The 21,387-nt window shown below is 36.5% G+C and overlaps 1 protein-coding gene across 19 annotated transcripts in view; it reads left to right on the top strand.

Annotated features, from left to right (window-relative positions):
- The window catches only part of LOC135225223 (rho GTPase-activating protein 45-like), a 617,019-nt gene that overhangs the window by 563,197 nt on the left and 32,435 nt on the right, over positions 1-21,387 (top strand). For all 19 annotated transcript variants that reach the window (XR_010316935.1, XR_010316936.1, XM_064264541.1 and 16 more), the window contains 3 exons: positions 11,496-11,671; positions 13,655-13,815; positions 14,186-14,253. Coding sequence is in view for 17 of the 19 variants with exons in the window: in XM_064264541.1 (XP_064120611.1) it covers positions 11,496-11,671; positions 13,655-13,815; positions 14,186-14,253 (405 nt within the window). In the remaining 2 variants the exon portion in view is untranslated. The remainder of the gene's footprint in view (positions 1-11,495; positions 11,672-13,654; positions 13,816-14,185; positions 14,254-21,387) is intronic.

Below are 21,387 nucleotides of genomic sequence, written 5' to 3'. Positions count from 1 at the left end.
TGAGTGGCATTGACATAAATAATATATAGTAGGCGGCGGAAAAGAAAGCTGGTGAAGCATGATTTTAATATAACGTTCCTTGCGTCAAGACTCGTCTCGTACATGAAAGCTACCAAGAGGTATTACATAATGCGGAAAGAAGAGACGAAACATTAGACGGACGCCACAAACACACCACCACTGTTCCTAGCGGAAGCGAAAAAAAAAGGAAAATTTCCGTTGAACACTAACTGGTGGGTGTTGTAGACATCACACGCGGAAAGTTCAGGAGTAATCATTTTCATATCGATCGCTTCTCTCTCTCTCTCTCTCTCTCTCTCTCTCTCTCTCTCTCTCTCTCTCTCGAGCTTCTGTAAGCCCTGGCGTCTCCCCTAATGAGCTATTAAAACCTTAACTTACCAGAGGCTTGTGGTAATCATCTCTTTTATATATCAGCTTGAGAGCTCCTCGTGTGCCCTCTTTGAAGGACGAGTTGTGAGGTTTGAAGAAGTCTCACCTCTTATCTGAGTTTATACGGAATGAATAACGTCAGCGTCTCTTCACGGGGACATTTACCAAAGGAGGAGCCACAGTCAAAGGGTTTTCTTATTTGTTTATTATTACTCTTAACAATTATTTTTTGTCGTTAGGTTCTTTTTATGTCCATGTTTTGGACTTTCACTTGACCCTGTTCCACGATTACGTGTACCTTCTATTTATTACATATTTTTTTTCAACTTTTCTCTTTGTGGCGTCGAAAACCGAAGAAATTGCAGAAATGACGACATTACAAAATCCATTTCTGCTTTTGTGTTTTCGACCTTCTAAATATTTTGTTATGCGATGTATTATTCTCTTACAGTTGGTTCTTATAATGGAATATGACGTGTTTGTGATTTTTATTTGAGTATTTTCAGGCTTATTTATTTTCCATAGAGAGGTTTCGTTACTCTGGCCACATGTTTAGCCGAAACGTTAAGAAAACACTGTGAAAGTAGCACTTATAATTATCTCCATCTTGATGCTTGGAAAACTTTCTTCAAATCGTAGAAATAAAGATAACATTTCCTTGCAATCTGCTTTCCCTCAGTTCATACGTGGTTAGAATATGGTATCAATGTTTCACTTTTATACTCGACATGAAAGGGTCATTTTACCTAGTATCGCGTTCGTATTGCTCCTCTGATACGCAAACCCAACACTTCAATTTCTTTTCTATGAAAATGCCATCTTTTCTATTTCTTTTATTGATATAAGTATCCAGATATTAGCTTCTTTTACAAGGCTTGAAATTTAACACGTGTAAAAGACGTTTTGTAAATTGCAGCCTCCCGATGATTTTGTTCTAGAAATATTGCTAAATATATAATGACGAATAAATTACAGCTTTTCAAGTGATGAGAGAGAGAGAGAGAGAGAGAGAGAGAGAGATTGATGGTTACTAAAACTCGCGTCACAGCATCTAGGTTATCGACGCAGAGAGAGAGAAGGAGAGAAAAGAGAAGAGAGAGAGATTTGATTTTGTTACTAAAAGCTCCGGCGTCACAACAATCTTAGTTTATCGGACGCAGAGATAGAGAGAGATGAGGTTACTAAAGCTCGCGTCACAACATCTAGGTTATCGACGCAGAGAGAGAGAGAGAGAGAGAGAGAGAGAGAGAGAGAGAGAGAGGACATTACCACTAAAAGGGTGAGGGAAAGCAGCAGCGATGTGAAGAGAATAAAAGAAATCAACGAGATGGTGTGTGGCGCTGCCTCTGTAGCTTCCTGAAGGCCAATAAGCCTCTTAAGGAACTCATCTGAAGATGTAATCTTCCGCTGCTTAGGGGAGTTGTGAGCTTTATTAAGTTCTGGGTTACTTTTTTATTTTTTCCCCTATTTTCTTTTTAAGTTTTTTTTATTTGCATGGCTGTTTCTTTTCATATTTATGAATGCTTTAAGGAGAGGTGAAGTAGTAGCAGTGTGGAGTAAGTTTATGGGCTGTCGAGAGAAGGGTTTACTTCATGAGAATTGTTGATTGGCCGACAGCAGTATTGCAAGAAGTGAGCAACGTGAAGTGTTTCACACTGCAACGCTTCCTCTTCTTCCATCAAATTTTCCTTTTCAGAGATGAACAGGGCTAGTTGACGATTGACCAACCTTTTGAAAAGATCTGGCAACGCAGTATCCCAGGTCATTATGTAAAAGAAGTTTTCGGTAGGCGCCTTACCACATCTTCTGCGGCCTTTTATGAACTGGATCTGTGATATGCGTGGCTCTTTGATCTTGTTTGAAAAGCGAAGCTATCAGGAGACTTCAACACACCATTCCCTTGACTCAAAAACAAAAGGATCGTACTGAAACGTGTCACTTATTGAAGACTGCTTATAGACTTTGAAGTTCATTACCTTCAATGTTGTGTAAAGGCTGCTTTAAAAAGTGTATGAATGTACAAATCCCAGGGTTCGTAAGGATTCTTGTTTCTTAGACGTATTCAAGACAGTGTTCATTAGAATGCCGATGCTTCGCTAGGGAGATTTTGAGAAATTATTTTGAAAGGAACTGCCCTGATGCTGACATAGTAGTGATGGTACCCGTTTATCCCTGTCTACCAACATGTCCATTTTTTATTTTAAAAATATGTCATTCCCACAAACTGGTTGTTACTGTTGCTTTGAACGTGAGATCAGCGAAGTGATGTGTGGACTATAAAGAAATATTAAAATACTTTATTTTTTATGCCAGATAGCGCATAAAGAATTCTGACGTTAGTATCTTCTCCAGGTGTGCGCAATTTTTATGGAAAGTTCCCCTTAATGGTAATCTGAATATCTTTCCTTGATCTTGATAAAGCCCAGTCTTGTTATGATAAAGATGTTACACAGGGAACATAATTGCATTGTGTTGAGAGAGAGAGAGAGAGAGAGAGAGAGAGAGAGAGAGAGAGAGAGAGAGAGAGAGAGGATGATGATGAAAGACTCCACAAAGGCCTTCACCAGATTGTATAGTTTTCATCTTACTTTGAATTCTATGTGGTGGCTCTCCTGTCGTGTGGAAATATTCGAAAGAATTGTTATTCAATATTCACGCAAGTTCTCTATGGGAAAAAGATGCGTACATTATCTCTCTCTCTCTCTCTCTCTCTCTCTCAAAATAATATGAGAAATCTATTGATACGCGTCTTTCTATTTTCTATGTCACACTTAAGCGAGGGCTGTGTTGATAGGTCTCTCTCTCTCTCTCTCTCTCTCTCTCTCTCTCTCGTCTACTCTCTCTCTCTCTCTGCTTCTTCTTTTCGTTATATTAAAGACACTGAACCGTGCTGATGGGGCGTGAGAAGTAGAAGAAAGAGAGAGAGAGAAAGTGGTGTTTTGTGTGGCTGGAATTAAGGTCAGGCAGATCGATGCCTAAATCCCCATCCATGTTTCGTGATAGGAATCGATTTCCTCATGACGAAGCAGCAGCCGTCTTCCTTTCTAGGTGACCTTTATGCTCCCTGTTGACCTTCACCCCCTGCTTGGGTCTGCCGTGTATATATATATATACCTTCAGTTATATTTGTTTAGGAATTTTTTGGCCATTAATAACCGGGAATAGTTTTCCGAGTCATCAGCTCTCTCGTGGGAAAGCGATCTTTTTGGTGGTTTTAGTATAACATACTTTTCTTTAAGCTTTTGGGTTTGATATTCTCTTTTTTTTTTTGCTTGTATCTTCCGTCTGTATTCTCGTCTGTTGCGATTATACGTTTGTTTTGTCCACTGTTTTTCCTATTTCACTTCCAGTATCATTCATTCAAAGCTAATGTTTGTGATATCTTTTGTATAATATTCGGAATTAAAATTTAAAGGCATTTTCTAATTTACATAGAAATTCAACGTTTTTTTTATGTGGATAGTTCCACTTGACTCTGATTATAAGATTCTTGTCAGTCTGCTGTCTACAGTTGTTTGAGAATTTAAAGAATTCGGCTTCATGATAATGGTATTCATTATTACCTAATAGTGGCCGATGGGGTGGGCAACCCATTCACCGGATCAAACAAAGCTGACGTTGTTTTCACGTTAACCATGTGTTTCCGTTTTTGCGGTAAAAGAAAGTATTTGCTATGTTGGCCGATGGCTGAAGTTTTAGAAAGAAAGGGTCTTACTATTAGGCAATTACAAATACCAACAGAACAGGTGTGAATGAAGTGGTAGATGGAAGTTCTTCTTGACATTCTACTGATGTATTCTGTGTAGGAACATCGGTTCATTATTATTTCAGCGTTTGAATCATGAATCTGACATTACCTTTTGTGACGATGCTCTCTGGAGCAGCCTGTTAGGGAACTCTGGCACAAGCTTAGCTCTCTCTCCAGCGGTGGATTTAAAATGGGGGTCACCTGACACGTGGGCCCCCTCCACCCCCCCCCCCCCCCCCCATGGATATGTATAATAGATCACAGATTTCTTTCAATAAATCATTATTATTAGCAAAAATTTGCTTAGTTAATGATTATTTTAGCAACAACTGTACAACAAAAACAATAACAATTGTGTGTACATATATGTGTGTGCATACATATATAAAAATTTATATGTGTGTGTGTTACACACACACACACATTAATATATATGATAATCCTAAGTGCCCACCCCAACCCATGAAAGATTTCTAGTTCCGCCACTCTCTCTCTCTCTCCTCTCTCTCTCTCTCTCTCTCTCTCGCTCTACTCTCTCTCTCTCGCTCTCTCTCTATCTCTCTCTCTCTCCCTATTCCCATCCAGGACTAATGTAAGTCGATTATCTGAAATCGTTCACAGAACTTGTGCCTCATGAACAAGGACTTGCGCTAGGAACTTAGTCCCTTGTGAGATGCGGCTCCGTTTAGCCATGCAATGAGCTATTATTTCTTTGGACGCTTCGGAAATGGCCCAATTCTTTCGGAAATACGCTCGTGTAATTAAGTTTATTAGCGTTATCTTGCTGCTAATTTACGGCATTTCTAGGAAACCGGCTGAAGCCTTGTGGTAAAAAGTGGCTGAGATCTGCATTATGATTATTGCTCATTATTGCTCTCTTTCTGTGTATGTATGTGTATCCTTATTTTCATTATATTCTTGCTTATCACTCTCTCCGTTGCATCCTTGCTTTTATCTCTTTGTCTCCATGTATGCTTTTTCCTCTGTCTGTCGTATTCTCTTCATTGTATTTGTTTCCCCCCTACTCTTCAATCTTTTTTTATTCTTGTTCTTCTGTAACCTTTTTTTTTTCTTTTCTCTATCCCTTTCTCTTATTCGAATATTTCCATCTCTTCCCAACCTACACTGCGGGTGAAGCACCAAACCTTTCGATTAAATGTTTCTGGCCTTTGTTTCCCGATATTGATTGCCTGGAATACTGATGCCATACATATTGTTCAAGTATTTCATACAAGATCAAAACAATTCCTGGAAAGGGGAATATTGTTTATGGCAGGAGAACTGAAGGTCGCCCTTTTGTATTTCTCGAAATTCCGGATCAGTTGCATTTGATCTTGGAATAAGGTCGATGACCCAGTTTTCCAGCGCCTGAGATTGTTGCCCTCAGTCGGAGTCCTCTTTGGAAAGGGCTCCTCTACCTTTTACTACAAGATCCATATGGATACAGAATGGTTGTTCATTAAGATACAGTGGATGAAATCGTTCTACAACAGATGTGATCCGTTTGTTATATCGGATTTAGGTCGGATATTGTAGTGGAAAACTATTCATGTCCTTATTTGTGACGTATTGCAACTAGCAATTATTTAGAAAGTTCATTCTCAGGACGAGACGGCTTCCCATTACAGCGAATGTATTCTTGGAATGACGAATGATTCCATCATCAAATTAAATGAGACATGGCGAGCTTTCTTTATGAATTTTTCTAATAAGAATTTCCATGACTGTGTCGGCTCTACTACTACTACTACTACTACTACTACTACTACTACTACTACTACTTGGACAAAAGTACTTATGTTTTTATTTCTATTCTGGGCTTTACGTTGTTCAGAAGATGATTTAACAAGTTCAGTGATTTTTTTTTTTTTTTTTTTAATGTGGGCACAGAGTCAAAATGTTACATTAACGTAGCAACAATTGATATGGTGCCACTACTACTACTACTACTACTACTACTACTAAAGGTAGCAGCAGTAGCCATAAAAAACCTAAGAAACAAACCGAGCCAGCAACGTGGCGCTCAGCATCTCATCTGACTGGGTGGGGGAGGCGTTCATAATTTACATATATATTAAAAAGAATCTCCCCAACCAAGACCAACCCTTGGCTACATCAACTTCCTTATGTGAAGAAATAAACGAATTTGCTTATTCCCTGGAGTCGTTGTCTAGGGAACGAAAGACGAACGGAAATTTAGAATTCCGTGAATTGAGTCTTGGGTTTCAAGCGTAAATAGTAAAATACGAAGTCACAAACACCTCAACCATGGAAAAGGAAACCCGGACATCATCAGGCCACAGCTTCAGTTTTCTCTTGCATCATTTACAACTAGATCATCTAGCACTGCCAGTTCCGAAGACCGTAGATAATCATAGATAAGAAAGTACAGTGGAAGGTTGGAACATTTTGAATATTGTAATGGAATAGGGAAAGAGATCATCTTTACACTAGGCTGCAGATCATTAATCAGTTGGCGCTTAAAGTTTTAGTGTGATATTGTAAGATAAATCCCGAATAGTAGCTTCAAAGGAGCCATATATAATGCAAAGAAGTAAAACAGTAAAAGAATAATAAAAGAAGGTTAATGATATTAGGTAGGTGACGAAATTAACAACTTAAAGCCAATTTATCAAAATATAGTAACTTCATGATGGAGAGACAAGGTTGATCAAGATAGTTTCATATAATAGAAACTGAATGCACGACAGGTTAGTTCAAAAGTCTTGTAACAAGCTCATCATCACCTATATATATATATTAATATATATATATATAATATATATACTATATATACACTTACGAATAATTATCACATCACCATGATCATATACATGCATTAAGTTACAAATGTCCGTTAATATCCATTCGCTCTAACCTCGGAATTATATCGCCATATATGTTAACGGAAGTGGTACTTTTCAGTTGATAATTTCCTGCTCTCGAGAATTCGAACCAGCGCACTGGTTCGAATCGACATAGGACGAGAAAAATTTATTATCAACTAAAAAAAATCCCCCGTGGGTAACATATTTGAAAATATATTAATTCCGAGTTAGAGCAAATTGAATATTAAAGGACATTTGTAGCTGAATGCATATACTATATATATATATATATATATATATATATATATATATAAATATATATAGTTATATATATATATATATATATATAATATATATATATATATATATATATATATACACTAACAAACTACAAACACACTTACAAAGTGGGGAGAAACTATATTGTCACTCCTATTTCAAAACATAGATATTAGAAATATATATATATATATATATATATATATAGATATATATATATATATATATATATATACATACAGACATATATATATACAACATACATACATACAAAATGGCAGAACTATATTGTCCTCCGTATTTCAAAACAAAATAATAAAAATAATAGTTGTTTTTTACTCTTTTGAAAGTGTCTTAACGAGTTTTCTCCTGATAACTGAGTGCCTTACTTTCGCCAAGAGGCACTGAATCTTCCCTGTACATCTTACTACTGTTCCATTTAGATACTATCTCTCTCTCTCTCTCTCCTCCTCTCTCTCTCTCTCTCTCTCTCAGCTGTTATTGAAAGTTCCTATTCATTGACTGGTTAGATTTTTGCGCTGCTATTCGTTTGAGAACACATTATCGTCACTTTTTTGGGCAGCTTTTGTAAATCAAACCTTTATAAGTCAAATCTGCATTACCGCTTAATAAAGATTTCCGAGTTAGGTAATGACTTGATTTATTGTAATCAAGGTCAACTATCTATTTGCCTCATTTATTTAATATTGTGTTTTCTATTGCTTATTATTCATTATTATTATCCCCAATTCTTTTCACTTTAAAGATTGCCCCTTAAATGCCGTTAATTTACGAAGTAACTTTCTCAGACTAAAGATCTTGACGTTTGAAAAAAGAAGATAATATAGATCAGGCTTAAGGCTTAACTGCTCCGTCTCTTCCTCCATTATATGTTCATTGTTCATATAAAATTTTTAACCAACATACCGTACTATTATCACCTTTAATGCATATTTTGCTGTTATAGATTATGGTCTAGCCTTTTTTATTCAGATATATATATATATATATATATATATAAATATATATATATATATATATATATATATTATATATACACAATGTGTATAGGCTCACTAAAATCACCAGCAATAAAAGCCTCTGCTGCTAAAGAGTGTCATAATTTTCTACACATAAAGGAATATGGTATTTTTTATTGTTAATAATTTTTTTTAGGTTCTTTAATGCTACGTGGTGCTGTGGTTTTTGTTAGATAGACATTGCAGAATGGATTTGTCACCGACACATATATGTATATTTATAGTTTAGCAAGGAAGCTGTACTTAAACAAGCTATGTGCTGCTCTTATATAAAGATATGTTGCGTTTTATTGCTCTGACTCATTTGTAGACACAATGTAGGACTATATTCGTAAATCCAGCGCTGAGCCATTGTTTAATGAAAAGACCGCTGAGATAGGCAGCCAGGAGGGAAACGGGAAGAAACTGATGAAAAAAATAAATAAATAAATTCACTCTGCCCAGGAGCTAGTTATTACATACCATCCTGTGATGTCGCTAGTGATTGCAAGCTATCTGTTTCATTTTTGGCATGGATCATCCTCATGCGGGTATGACTGGTATGACCCTTACATCAACAAACCGGTGGTCAGTTCTGTTTACATGACATCATTAGTGTGGTCATATTCTGGTGGAATGCTATTCGTTTCCCACTCGTCGTCATTGGCTTTCATTCTGTCAAATGGCCGTTGTTGGTGCGAGGCCGCTGTTTAGGTGGAGTCAGATCGACAATTCGTTTCTTTTGATTTTGAAGGTGACGGCAAAGGGTATTTTAACGATTGTGTGTAATTTACTTTTGATGGCTTCAATTATGCTTGTTAATTTTGGCTCTTGTTTTGGAATCCGACAACCAGCAAATCACAGTAACTTTTTTTATGGTAAAAACGGTATCAGTGACACTAATAATAGCGAGAATATCAATAAATCACGAAAATCGTATACATGAAGAAATGTTACATCAGCCAACTGCAGAGCCAGTGGGCGCGGGTGATTGCGTTATGGAAATGCCAAAGAGTGCAAGCAAACGACCTTGTTTTTCATGGGCGAAATATTGGAGCACCGTCTGCCATGAGTTGCGACGAATGACTAATAAACACATTGGCAGCAATCTAGGCTTTCATTAAGGGCCTGGGCAACACACAGCGGCAGTTGGTTTAGTCACGTTGGGGGGGCGCAGAGAGAAAAATGCCCTGGTTTTTAGAGTTTGCTGCTTCGGTAATGTTCCGGAATATAGGATGAATGATTTCAACCCCGTGTGGTGAGGATTATCTCGTCGAGGCTCTCATTGTTTTGATGGTATGCATTTTGAAGGAATAATTAATATTCGCTTAATAAATTTTCTCCCTTCTGTCTCGCTGTGGCTGCCACTACCAAAGCTGCGAGCAAAACTGGTCAATAACAACTCAAGTACCTCATTCAGCACTAACTTCAACAGTGCCATCTCGGTGGCCGCGAGTTCGATTCTCGGGCATTCCATTGAGGAATGAGAGATGTGCATTTCTGTTGATAGAAGTTCACTCTCGGCGTGGTTCGGAAGTCATGTAAAGACGTTGGTCCGGTTGCTGAATAACCACTGGTTCCATGCAACGTAACAACACCGTACAAACGAACAAACAAACGACCACCACGCCACGAGATGAGAGAAAGATGGGGATGAAATGAATAAAGATCAAGAATTCGTGATTGAACGGGACCAAACCACTCTTAACATCAAAAGCAACAGAGAGAGAGAGAGAGAGAGAGAGAGAGAGAGAGAGAGAGAGAGAGAGAGAATGCTTAACGAACTAGATCTCCTGTTGGAACAAGACCGACTCCATACGGCTTCAGCAGCTGAAAGAGAGAGAAAGAGAGAGAGAGAGAGAGAGAGAGAGAGAGAGAGAGAGAGAGAGAGCAGTTGCAGATAGGATGCTTTAGCAACAGCCCGTAATCCATTACGGCACAAGCTAGCTTGATCTAAGATTATCAGCAACAGAACAGAGAGAGAGAGAGAGGAAATTGATTTGCTTGCGATGGATAATAAAGGAAAACGAGGAAAATCAGAGGAGGAGGATGACGGGGTAAAGAGAACGCCTCCGCTTCAGCCGCCATTTGAGCAGCGTGTTGGAAACGGGACCCAGTTCGCGGAATTTACGAAGAACTCGGTTTTTAAAAATTCGCCTTGATCATACAGAAACCAACGTTTCCACTAAGTCGCGCAAAAGGCTACATTTTACCCATTTTTTCCCAGACTCCTTCTGCCGCCATTTGTTGGATGGGGGGGTTGGGGTTGTGATCACTGTTGAATCAGTCTGTTGTCTGCCCAAATTTTTATTCTTACATCATCTTTTTATTAAAATTTTATTTTTGTTATTTGTTATAGTTGAAAGTGAGGATCAGGCAGAGTTCTCGGCAATATTTCGAACTTTTAACGTCTTTGTTACGTTGTAGAAAACTGTTGTGGATTTTATTTGTCTATTATTGTTCCTATAATTTATATTCATATTATTATGAAGGGCAGAAAGAATCCCCACTGGTGTATTCTTTTATATTAAAAATGAATTAAATTTTATATTTCAAAAGAATTGAAATTTCATAGATACCTGAGAACCTGTTATGATTAGTGTGCTACTGAATGTTTAGCTGATATTTATTAAATATTTTTTTCTTTCAGAGTAAACACACTGTAAAAAAGAAAGCCGTTATTGTGCTCATTATAAATAATGACAGTAATGTGAAGATTTCGAATGTTATTTGAACGAGTTTCTTCAACAACTGTCCAGATTTTTATTCTGTTTTCATTTCTTCTTCGAAAAGAGTTAAGGGATAACAAACCTTATTCCTCTTTTCCTTTTGTACTTTTTAAAGAAATATTTTTTTGAAACATGCCGATAAATCATTTTTTTACGCGAGAGAGCGCTTTTCTTTTTCCCTGCCCGTGTTCCAACATTTCTCTTTCGACTGGCCGAAGTCGTTATACAGATTGGAAATTTTTAGCTTCCGCTATTTCCTGCAAATCTGAACTTTCACTTATTGGATTGACTGTCTGTATGAGTTTGTGCGTGTGTGTGCGTGTCTGTGTGTATGTATGTGTGTATAATGTCCGCATAAAAGTCACTGGAACGTTTGAAGGATTTACAGGCAGCATTGATCTAATCCAACATGGACGATGAATGCTGTCGTGAGAGATCTGCTGTCTTTATTCTCTCTCGAATGATTCGCATACCAATCATAGTATTTCTTGCCCATTTGCAGGATCGCCAAGGAATGCCCTCCGGGAGGGGGCACGGAGACCAGAACAACGGAGGAGCTTAGAGACCTGGTTAGACGTCTTCCTCGACACCACCTGAATTGCTTGGCTGTCCTTATGCACCACCTGCACAGAGTCACCACCAATGCGCATCTCAACAATATGCCTTCTTCAAACTTGGGTCAGCAACTTAAGTTTAAAAGTATCATTCAAATATATTAGGAATGCCTATTAAGAAATCATGTCTTGAAGTAATCCACAGATACAAAAGAAAAGAGTAAAATCAGTGTTCGCAAATAAGTGTCAGATAATGGACTCCAGTGATAGGATGTAATGAGCAGTACAGAGCGCGCTGTAATAAAAAATGACATACGAAAGAAATGTCAGGAAATTGTGCAAGAATCAAATGATAAAAAAAAAGAAACAGAGATCAGATTTGAACAATGAAGAAAAAATGAGAATGTTGTAGGGAGGTGGAGATAAGATTAGTGGTGGGTAAAAGGGAAAAAGATTGAAAGGCGGAAAACGCCCGACAGAGCATAGATTAATTTTGACGAAGATCTACAAAGTACAGGACATAGAGAGAGCACTTCTAAGAGAAGATTGAATGTGCTGAATTTGTTTCCTAGAAGCGTAGCTAAAGCGTATATTTTTCTTCACATAAGGATTGCAGAATGTTAGAGTACTTCGAAGAAGTGTCAGTAATACTGGGTTACGTGAAAGAGAAATGAAACTAGAAAGGATTTCCAAGAGAGGTAGGTAAAGCTGGAAATGGATTTCCTCTAAGGGATTTGTAGGTGAATATCATTTGTACATTTAAAAAAAATATTGTCATTGATGAAATTATTCAAAAGGTAGTAAAGCTGAAACACTGCTATAGTGTTCGAAGAAGAATGTAGAAGAGATTGCAAGTGTTCATAATGGAACTTGAATAAAAAAAGTATTTCAAATTGAGGTCTAGGGTCAGAGATTCAAAAGCGTAAAAAATTGTCAATAAGAATCTATTTACATTTAGGTGGGGAACTTGCCTACAAGACGTCACAAGAAGTTTAGAGAAAAGAAGAGGTAGGTCACTGGAAAAGGCAGAGGATGAAATTGATTCTGAAATAATTGTAAATTAATTGCGTTCGCTGTTCGTCAGAATACTAGGGTCGCAATGAATGCTTGGAAATATTTCAGTTTTTAAAGCAAACTGGCTAAAATCCGAGAAAAGGAGGAGAAAACAAAACATATGTGTGTGTATATATATATAATATATTATATTATTATATATATATATAGATTATATTAACAAAGTATTAAACTTTAATAACCTACTCGATTTTCTTCTCCCCCCCCCCCCCCCCCCCAAATATATAATATATATATATATAGATATATATATCATTAAATTAATAACCACTCAGATTTCTCATATATATTATATATATATATTATATATATATATATATATATATATATATATATAATATATATATAATGGGAGAAATCTGAGTAGGTTATTAAGTTTAATGACTTTGATATTCATCTGTTTGCGTGTAGATCAAACTGAGACTATTCCCCTATAAAACTTGGGTCTTTTGACTTTTTATAAAAATCTAGAAGTTCCATTAATTGATTTGTTCAAACCCTCGGATTTAGAGATTTGATAAGTTGCTCAGAGCTGGAGGGATGCTACGCTTTCCCTTGTGTCCGTTTGATTGTTCACTTCCATGTCTATTTTTTCACTTGGTATCGCAATAAAAAAGTAAATCACCGATGGATTTCAATGAAAATTCATGCGGGTGTGAGGGAGGTGTCGTGGAAACCCTGACTGAATTTCGAGATAAACTTGGATTTCCGAAATTTCTGATTATTTTGACACTACGGTCGTTTTCCCTTTTTTTTTTTTTTTTTTTTTTTTTTCAATTCTGTACATTAAATACCAACATCTTGGTACAACATTTCAACCACTTGTCTTTCAGCCTGTAAGAGGTAATGTGTATTTAGGAATGAACTAGTTAATTAGTGTAAATGTTTGAATATTGGTGCCAGTCTCGAAAATTATTTAAACCTTTGGCTTTGGTTAAAGTATGCACTCTCTGAGTGCACGTTAGTATAGAACTGTTCAGCAATGTGGCATTTTGAGTGAAAATTAATATTACCTTTTCTCTTCATATTTTAGGCATCGTGTTTGGCCCTACTTTGCTGAGGACTTCGGAAGGATCGGCTTCTTTGAGTTCATTAGTTGACACGGTTCACCAAACAAGAGCCATCGAACTGCTAATTATGTTCGCTAATGAGATTTTCAACCTTTCAGAACTTCCTCAGGTCAGGGACATACAGGTAAATAGAACGCGTTTCCTTAGTCCTAATTTATTAGAGAGAGAGAGAGAGAGAGAGAGAGAGAGAGAGAGAAGACCTTAGTGTAATTCGGAACCTATGACGAGCTCTCGTAGGTATTCAGATAATTGTATTGTCAAATTATCTACGTTTGCTTTTGATTGTCTTAGTCCAAAGTTTTGTGAAAGTCGACAGTACTTCTGTATATTGCCGCTTACATTGCGATAAAAATGTCATTACATTGCTACAGGTACTACATTAATTTCCCACTATGTAGTTTTTATGAGGTGTTCTCAGAAAATTAAGATGAAATTCTTTAAACTTGTCAAAGAACGCCCAGCTACCATGTATTATTTATTTATTATGTTCACAGGCCACTTCAGCTGCGGCAGCTGCTCGATCACAGAGACTTGATGAGGTCCTCAAACTGCCTCCTCCAAGGTACTGTACTTCTGGTGTTTCTATGTAAAACGCTGATTTACTCTTTTAAGTAAAGGTTAAGTGAACGCACTTATTAACGGAAATTACTTTCGGTGTTGACGCATCTCGATTAAATCCTACCATTCATTTTAAAACGAAATTATACTATAATTTCCTGCTTTAGTTTTATTTCGTTATAAAGGAGGAAGGGGAAAATGAGACGGAACTTGTTCGTGTTACATTAAAAAGATAAAAGGCTCTATATGTAAATTTTATAATCAAATTGATGAGATAGTTATTCGGATAAAATTTTACGAGATTTTGTGAAGTATTTTAGTATATATGTATTATAATCAGGATTACTACACAAATCTTAGAACAATAAGTCATGGTAACCGCATCTTTAAGAACAAGACCGAATAAGAAGAAATTCCATCAGTCTAGATGAAAAACGACAAAGCCATTGACTAAATGGGCATTCCTCTCCTTTCCTTGCATCAAAGCTTTTGCCGTCCCCCTGTTATTGTTGTATGTAATGAAGATGCATACGAGAAATGCCGGCATTCTTCTTCGTCTTTATTTCGTCTTTTCGGATTAACTTCGTCCGTTGTTTTCATTACCTCCTGACCAAGTTCCATCCAGAATTGGATTGTCAGAAAAAGGAATTTATTTCGCTTTCATTGCCAAAGAAGTGTGGAGCCCAAAGTGAATTGCATCAGAGCATTTTTACGAAACGAATATATATATTTTTTATGACATTCTTAGAAAATGCAGCCCAAGCGTACATAGAAGTAATTATAATGAAACTTCAAAGGACTTTATGAATCTCTCCCGAATGGCTTCGAGTCACTGAGGGTCACAAGATACCTCAGACGGTCCAGGTGTGAAGAAATAGCAATGAGTTATTATTATTATTATTATTATTATTATTATTATTATTATTATTATTATTATTATTATGATTCGGCGATCCCATATAAAAAATGGAAACCAGCTGGGAAGAAGATTATTATTATTATTATTATTATTATTTTTTTTTAATTATTATTTATAACAATAATTATAATTTTTATTATATAATTAACCGATGGAAGTTCTTTTAAAAAAAAGCCACAGATTTAAGTATTGCCTATTACTTACAGTTGCGTGATTTATATATAGTTAGCTATATTTATGCATACATTTTTGTTTTAGGAAGTACCAAAGTGCCCAAATATAAATGAAATAAGTATATGATAATATACATATTTATATATATATTATAATATATTATATATATAATATATATATATATACATATAAATAGAAAAATAAGTATACATGATTATATATAATATATATATATATATATATATATATATATATATATATATATATAGATATATATATATATATATATATATATATATATATATATATATATATATATATTGTCACTGGGCGTGCCGTTTTCCATTGTAAGGGTTGATTACAGCAAAAATCAAAGAGGCCACAGACAGCTTAGTTGCAGAATAAACATGTGAATTAATTAATGATGAGCCATCTGGAGATTATACGTATGTACCTGCTCAGAAAGACTTGGACGAGACGTCGACCATGCCTCTGTTTACTAAGCCACTCATCTCTTGTCTTTCAGCAGTATCGTGCTTCCTGCAAACAGAATTTTTTGTTTTAGCAATATTTTTTCTAGCTACTCTTGAATTCTTAGCTAGTAGTTATTTTTTTTATACTTCCTGTCCATAATTCCGGATTATAATTCTCGGACACCCTGTTGTCCTCCATTCTCGCCATGAGGCCAAACCACACGACATTTGGAAGATTTTCCTCTCACACATAAGTTGTAGACATTATATTCCTAACTTTTAACGTAAATTGAAACAGACCTTTGTATGCTCTTTCATAGACCTTTTCTAACAACCCCCCTCCCCCCCACAACAAATTAGTTTGTAGGCTTACTTTCCAAGTAAGTGTTAACCTTTCATTCTCTACTAGCATAACTTCATAACCCACCCGCCCTTTGAATCCTCCTTACTCCAAGTAGAATAAGCAAGCAATCCATCTTAACTGCGTTGTTTCTTCATTTACACACTTGCTTGTTTAAATAGGATGAAGAGGTAAAGACATTTCCCGAAAATCCTTTCTGAATCCGCGAGAATGAAATTTAATTAACACGTGAAGAAGAGCGAGCTCTTTCGAGAATTTTTTAGGCTAATGAGACAGAGGAATGGATTTTCCAGTTTCTAAAAGTCGGTGTTTGGTGTAGCAGTTTTAAAATAAAGTTAATGTAGCCAAATTGATTAATAAGTTATTTTTTAAAATATTTTCATGATGTCTCATCATAATAATAATAATAATAATAATAATAATAATAATAATAAATAATAATAATAATAATAATAATAATAGCTTTCCTTAGAATGTGCCCTGAAAACAGCGCACATAGTAAGAAAAGTAATGGATTCCTAAGGAGGCAGGATGCAACCCTGAACCCCATACTATCAATCCACCCAGTCAAATCGGATGACTGTGATAGACCGCCACCCCCCAAAAGAAATAATAATAATAATAATAATAATAATAATAATAATAATAATAATACGGTTCAAATTCAAACACTTATTATTAAAAACTGTAAATGCTTCAATGACACTCGGCGTACCGATCACGTTTTCTATTTGTCATGTGTATCCTTTATTTGAAGAGTAGAGTTTGAGTAAGAATTGTCCAGTCTTAATGGAGCCACTGGTATTCACCAGAGGGACAAGGGCAGAATCAGGAGTTTATCTTTTTACTTAAGAAGAAAATGCGCCATGCAAGATTGGTAAAATATAAGGCTTTTAACATTTCCTCCTAACAGTAGGGTTAGACAACTATAAGGGTAGGAATATACTAAGGAAAAAAGATGGTGGTTGGTTTAGAGTAAGCAGGCCTGATGCTAAGGAAGTGAGGGAAATGTATCTTAAAGAACAAGAGGAATTGTGTGGATCTCTGGACTCAGTTATATCAACTGAGACACCCTGTGGTTCTTGGCAGCATCATGTTCATGGTCTGTCTGAATCGTTGGTAGTAACGTCTACAGTTATAACGAGTTGAATAGGATTTTACTATTAGTAATGGACAACTAAAATGAGGAAACTTTTGGTGTTACTGAACCATTGCAATAGATGTGCTAGCCGGAACTATTTTTGGTGCTATTATTATTATTATTATTATTATTATTGTGCCAAGCTGAAACCAAAGCTGGAAAAACATCCAAACTGTAAACGTAGCACAGTACAGAAAAGGAAATTGAGAAGTATGAACAGTAAGCAAAATAACCAAGAACATTGAATAAAAAGCGCCTCAGTGGCGTGGTCGGTATGGTGTTAGCGTACATCCTCGGTGGCCGCGAGTTCGATTCTCAGGCATTCCATTAAGGTGTGAGAGATTAGTATTTCTGGTGATAGAAGTTCGCTCTCGGCGTGGTTCGGAAGTCACGTAAAGCCGTTGGTCCCGTTGCTGAATAACCACTGGTTCCATGCAATGTAAAAACACCATACAAACAAACAAACAAATATTGAATAAAATTTATAACAACAACAAAAAAGATAGCTAACGAACAGATATAAAGACCGCTAACAAATAAACTATGAAATACGAATCCTATCAGTCTACTCAGCAAAAATATATTTAACATCAAGTTTGAGCATTTGAAGTTCTAACAAGTTAACTGCAGGATTAACATCATCATTCCAGTGTGGACGCAACAGGACTAAATCCTGTAGAAAACTATGGTACCGAACTTTACAGAACGACCAAAAACTGTAAGAATTAAATGCTTATGTAGCTTTATGTGAGGTGCACTGTAATCGTTTAGGATCTGACTGTGAAGGATGATCAGGATTATTCATTATACTACATTTACAATGAGCTAACTCAACGATGGGGCCAGAGATGGTTTTTAAAGTCATGGCTAAGAAATTTAATAGAGTTTTAAGTTCTTGTGAGTCAGCTGCTGAAAACTATGTATGGCAATAATATTCAAAATTTGGAAGAATTAAAGGATTACAACCTTACCTCAGTATATACAAGTCCCTAAAAATATTGAAGGACTTTCTCAGTAAGTGAATTTTACTCAAGTTGTTTGTGGGCAGAATGCTAAGAGGAGCGGTGAATGCTATGCCTTTGGACGATGGGCTACATAGGGTGCACTTTACTCTCATATTGGCAAAGTTTCTAAGTTTCTTCGATGCATACATCAGTCGCAATGTCGTGGTAGTTGTGTAATAAGAATACCGAAGGTAGTTTCCTCCAGTGTTGATTTCACATTCAAAGAGGAGGACGCTACATAATTGAAAAGTTGATAGCAACAGATTAATCTCATTACCTATGTGAACGGAGGTATCAGAGTAGGTGGCTAGTGTGGGTACACGATTTCCATAATAGGATTAGCATAGAGGACTCCAGTAGCCAGGTCATCTTGTAATACATTCATCACCTATAGGGGTTGGAGGCCTTCTTTGCACAGGTCTCTAAAAGGTTCCGATGGCAAGTTCAGGACATCAATTTTCGGGGTCATCGCAATGTATCATTGTAAGAGGTTTGTTTAAGTGTCATATAAGGTTATTTGAGAAAAAATGTCCTCTTGTAAAAGGGGAAAGAATTTTCCTATGTGAAGAAAGTTAAGATGCGGATGGCTGCCCGCCTAATGTCCATCCTTTGCAGGAGAAATTTGGCAGTGTTCTTTACAAGTGATTATAACCTAGTATTTTAAAACGATACATGGAATATAGATGTAGAGATAAGAACTCTGAGACTTAATATCAAATAATATATCTTGAGGTTATAAAGACAGCATGGTTTCATGGAGAAGCATACCATTGTTCAAATGGTATGCTTCTCCAAAAGACGCATACAGTTTTGTTACAGATATAATGTCAATATTTAGTCAGTTGTGTGCAAAGTAGACTTGCTGCCATAAAGGCTAATTTGTTGAAAGATGTTTATTTTCAAGCTATATGAAAGAGCAAGGACTAGGTGTGAGACAAGAATGTAGTATATCTCCCTTAATGTTCATGCATAGAGTTATTAGAAAAGCTACGGAAACTACAGATGTAGAATTTATTTGTATATAAAATTTAAACCATAGCTCCAGCACTGGGACCTTTGAGGTCATTCAGCACTGAAACGGAAATTGACAGTAAAGGATTTGAAAGGTGTAAGAGGAGGAAAACCTCGCTGTTGCACAACGAATCCGTTGTTAGGAGAGGGTGGGAAGTAAGATGGGAGAAAGAGAATATGAAAGGAGGTACAGTAAAAGGAACAAAAGGGGTTGCGGCTAGGGACCGAAGGCATGCTGCAAAGAACCCTAAGTAATGCCTGCAGTGCACTGCATGAGGTACACTGACGGCACTACCCCCCTGCAGGGTACAAATGTAGAGGCCAGTCAATAGGATAATAGCCATGGTAAATGAAAACCAATTCATTCAAGTTTGCTGATCACACTTTTAAGGTGCGTCCACACGGTCGAACAATGTCTGACGGACAAACATTGTTACCAATTAACAATTGTCTGCCGGACTTTACCTTGTGAGTAGAGTAAAAGCATTGGCAAACAACCTCATCTGGTACCACTGTTTGTAGCTAGATCTACTTCCATCGTTTCAACGCTTATGACGTCATCCTGCTTCGCCTGTGATATGGTAACAATGTTTGTCCGTCGGACATTGTTCGACCGTGTGGACGCACCTTTAGGACTGCTGTATTGAGAGGCTGTAGTGCTCTGTGAAAGAATCATCATAGAAGAATTCGTGAGGAAAATTGATTGGCTCTTGTCAAAGTGAGCAATCAGGGTTAATTAAAATGTGGATTGATTCACAAGGATCAATCTATAAGGCCATTAACTGATTAAACTAGTTTATAGTGAATTGAATGTCCATATTTAAAAGAAGTGAAAAATAGTTGATAACACTACAAGGAAACTAGTTTATCAAATGAAGGTATAATAGCAATAAAATATTAAATGAATAGAAATGCTGGAATTCGGAAATAGGTCACAACTAATGTGTCAACACGCCTTACAAATGATGGGGGGAGGTCGTAAGAAAGTACAGCAGCGACTTCAGGTTTGTTGGCGTATGAACAATACAAGTTAATGATACATCTCAAGTGGATGAGTCACCATACTGTGTTGACGAGGCTTTTGTTTAGGCTTATGAAGTGGCACAAGAGGTGTGTGGATTTCTTTCCCCTGGCGCGTGGAATCAATGATTTAGCTCCCTTAGGGAACGTATTGTAGTTTCGGTCCCTTCCAGGCTTATAATGTTTTTATATAACCACAAGATATTTATTTGTGTGTTGATTTATTTGCTTAGGTTTCTAAGCATTATTTAGCGAAAGTATATCGTAAACAGACAGATTTTCAAAAGGTGTCAAACTTACCCAAGCTTCTGTAAATTGGACAAATGTGAAAAACGATTAAGCATAGTCACACATACACACGTGATGTGTCTATATATATATATATATATATATTATATATATATATATATATATATATTTTATAATATATAGAGGATGTTTCGAAATTAGAGCCCCCCCACCTCTACAGCATAAACTAAAATTATGGACAAAAACAAAAGTAATTCAGAACAGGTATTTATTTATTTTTCTTTAAGAGTATTTAATATTTTGTGTGGCCTCCATCTGCCTGTACCACAGCCTGCATTCTTGAGGGGTAAGACTCCTGAAATAGGGCTTCAGGCCTTCCAAGATTCTCACTCTTTTCGCGATGACAGTCATATGGATTTTTGTTCCAGTTTCTTTTAACAAAGGATTCATCTCTTCTAATGTATTTAGCTATCCAGGAACGTGAAATGAAGGATGCGCCAGCATCCCTGGCCTCTCTGAAGGTTATAGCCCGGATTCGGTCATTCCATCTGATTTCCTGCGAGTCGTTAGCCATGGCTGTATCTAACTCCGTCACTCAGTCAGAAAATACATGAAATGTAAAATGAAAAATAGCTTAATAGAAACTTAAGATAATGTACTTGGAGATAGGCTACAGCAGAAAACTTCATAATTTTCCATTTGTTCTCTGGAGGGGGTGGGGCTCTAATTTCGAAACACCCTGTGTATTGGATATATATATAGATAATATATATATATATATATATA

This window comes from Macrobrachium nipponense, chromosome 13 (assembly GCF_015104395.2).
Source record: "Macrobrachium nipponense isolate FS-2020 chromosome 13, ASM1510439v2, whole genome shotgun sequence".
Classification (NCBI taxonomy): domain Eukaryota; kingdom Metazoa; phylum Arthropoda; class Malacostraca; order Decapoda; family Palaemonidae; genus Macrobrachium; species Macrobrachium nipponense.
The sequence above is the reverse complement of the archived record's forward strand: the minus strand, read 5'-3'. Positions and strand labels throughout refer to the sequence as shown.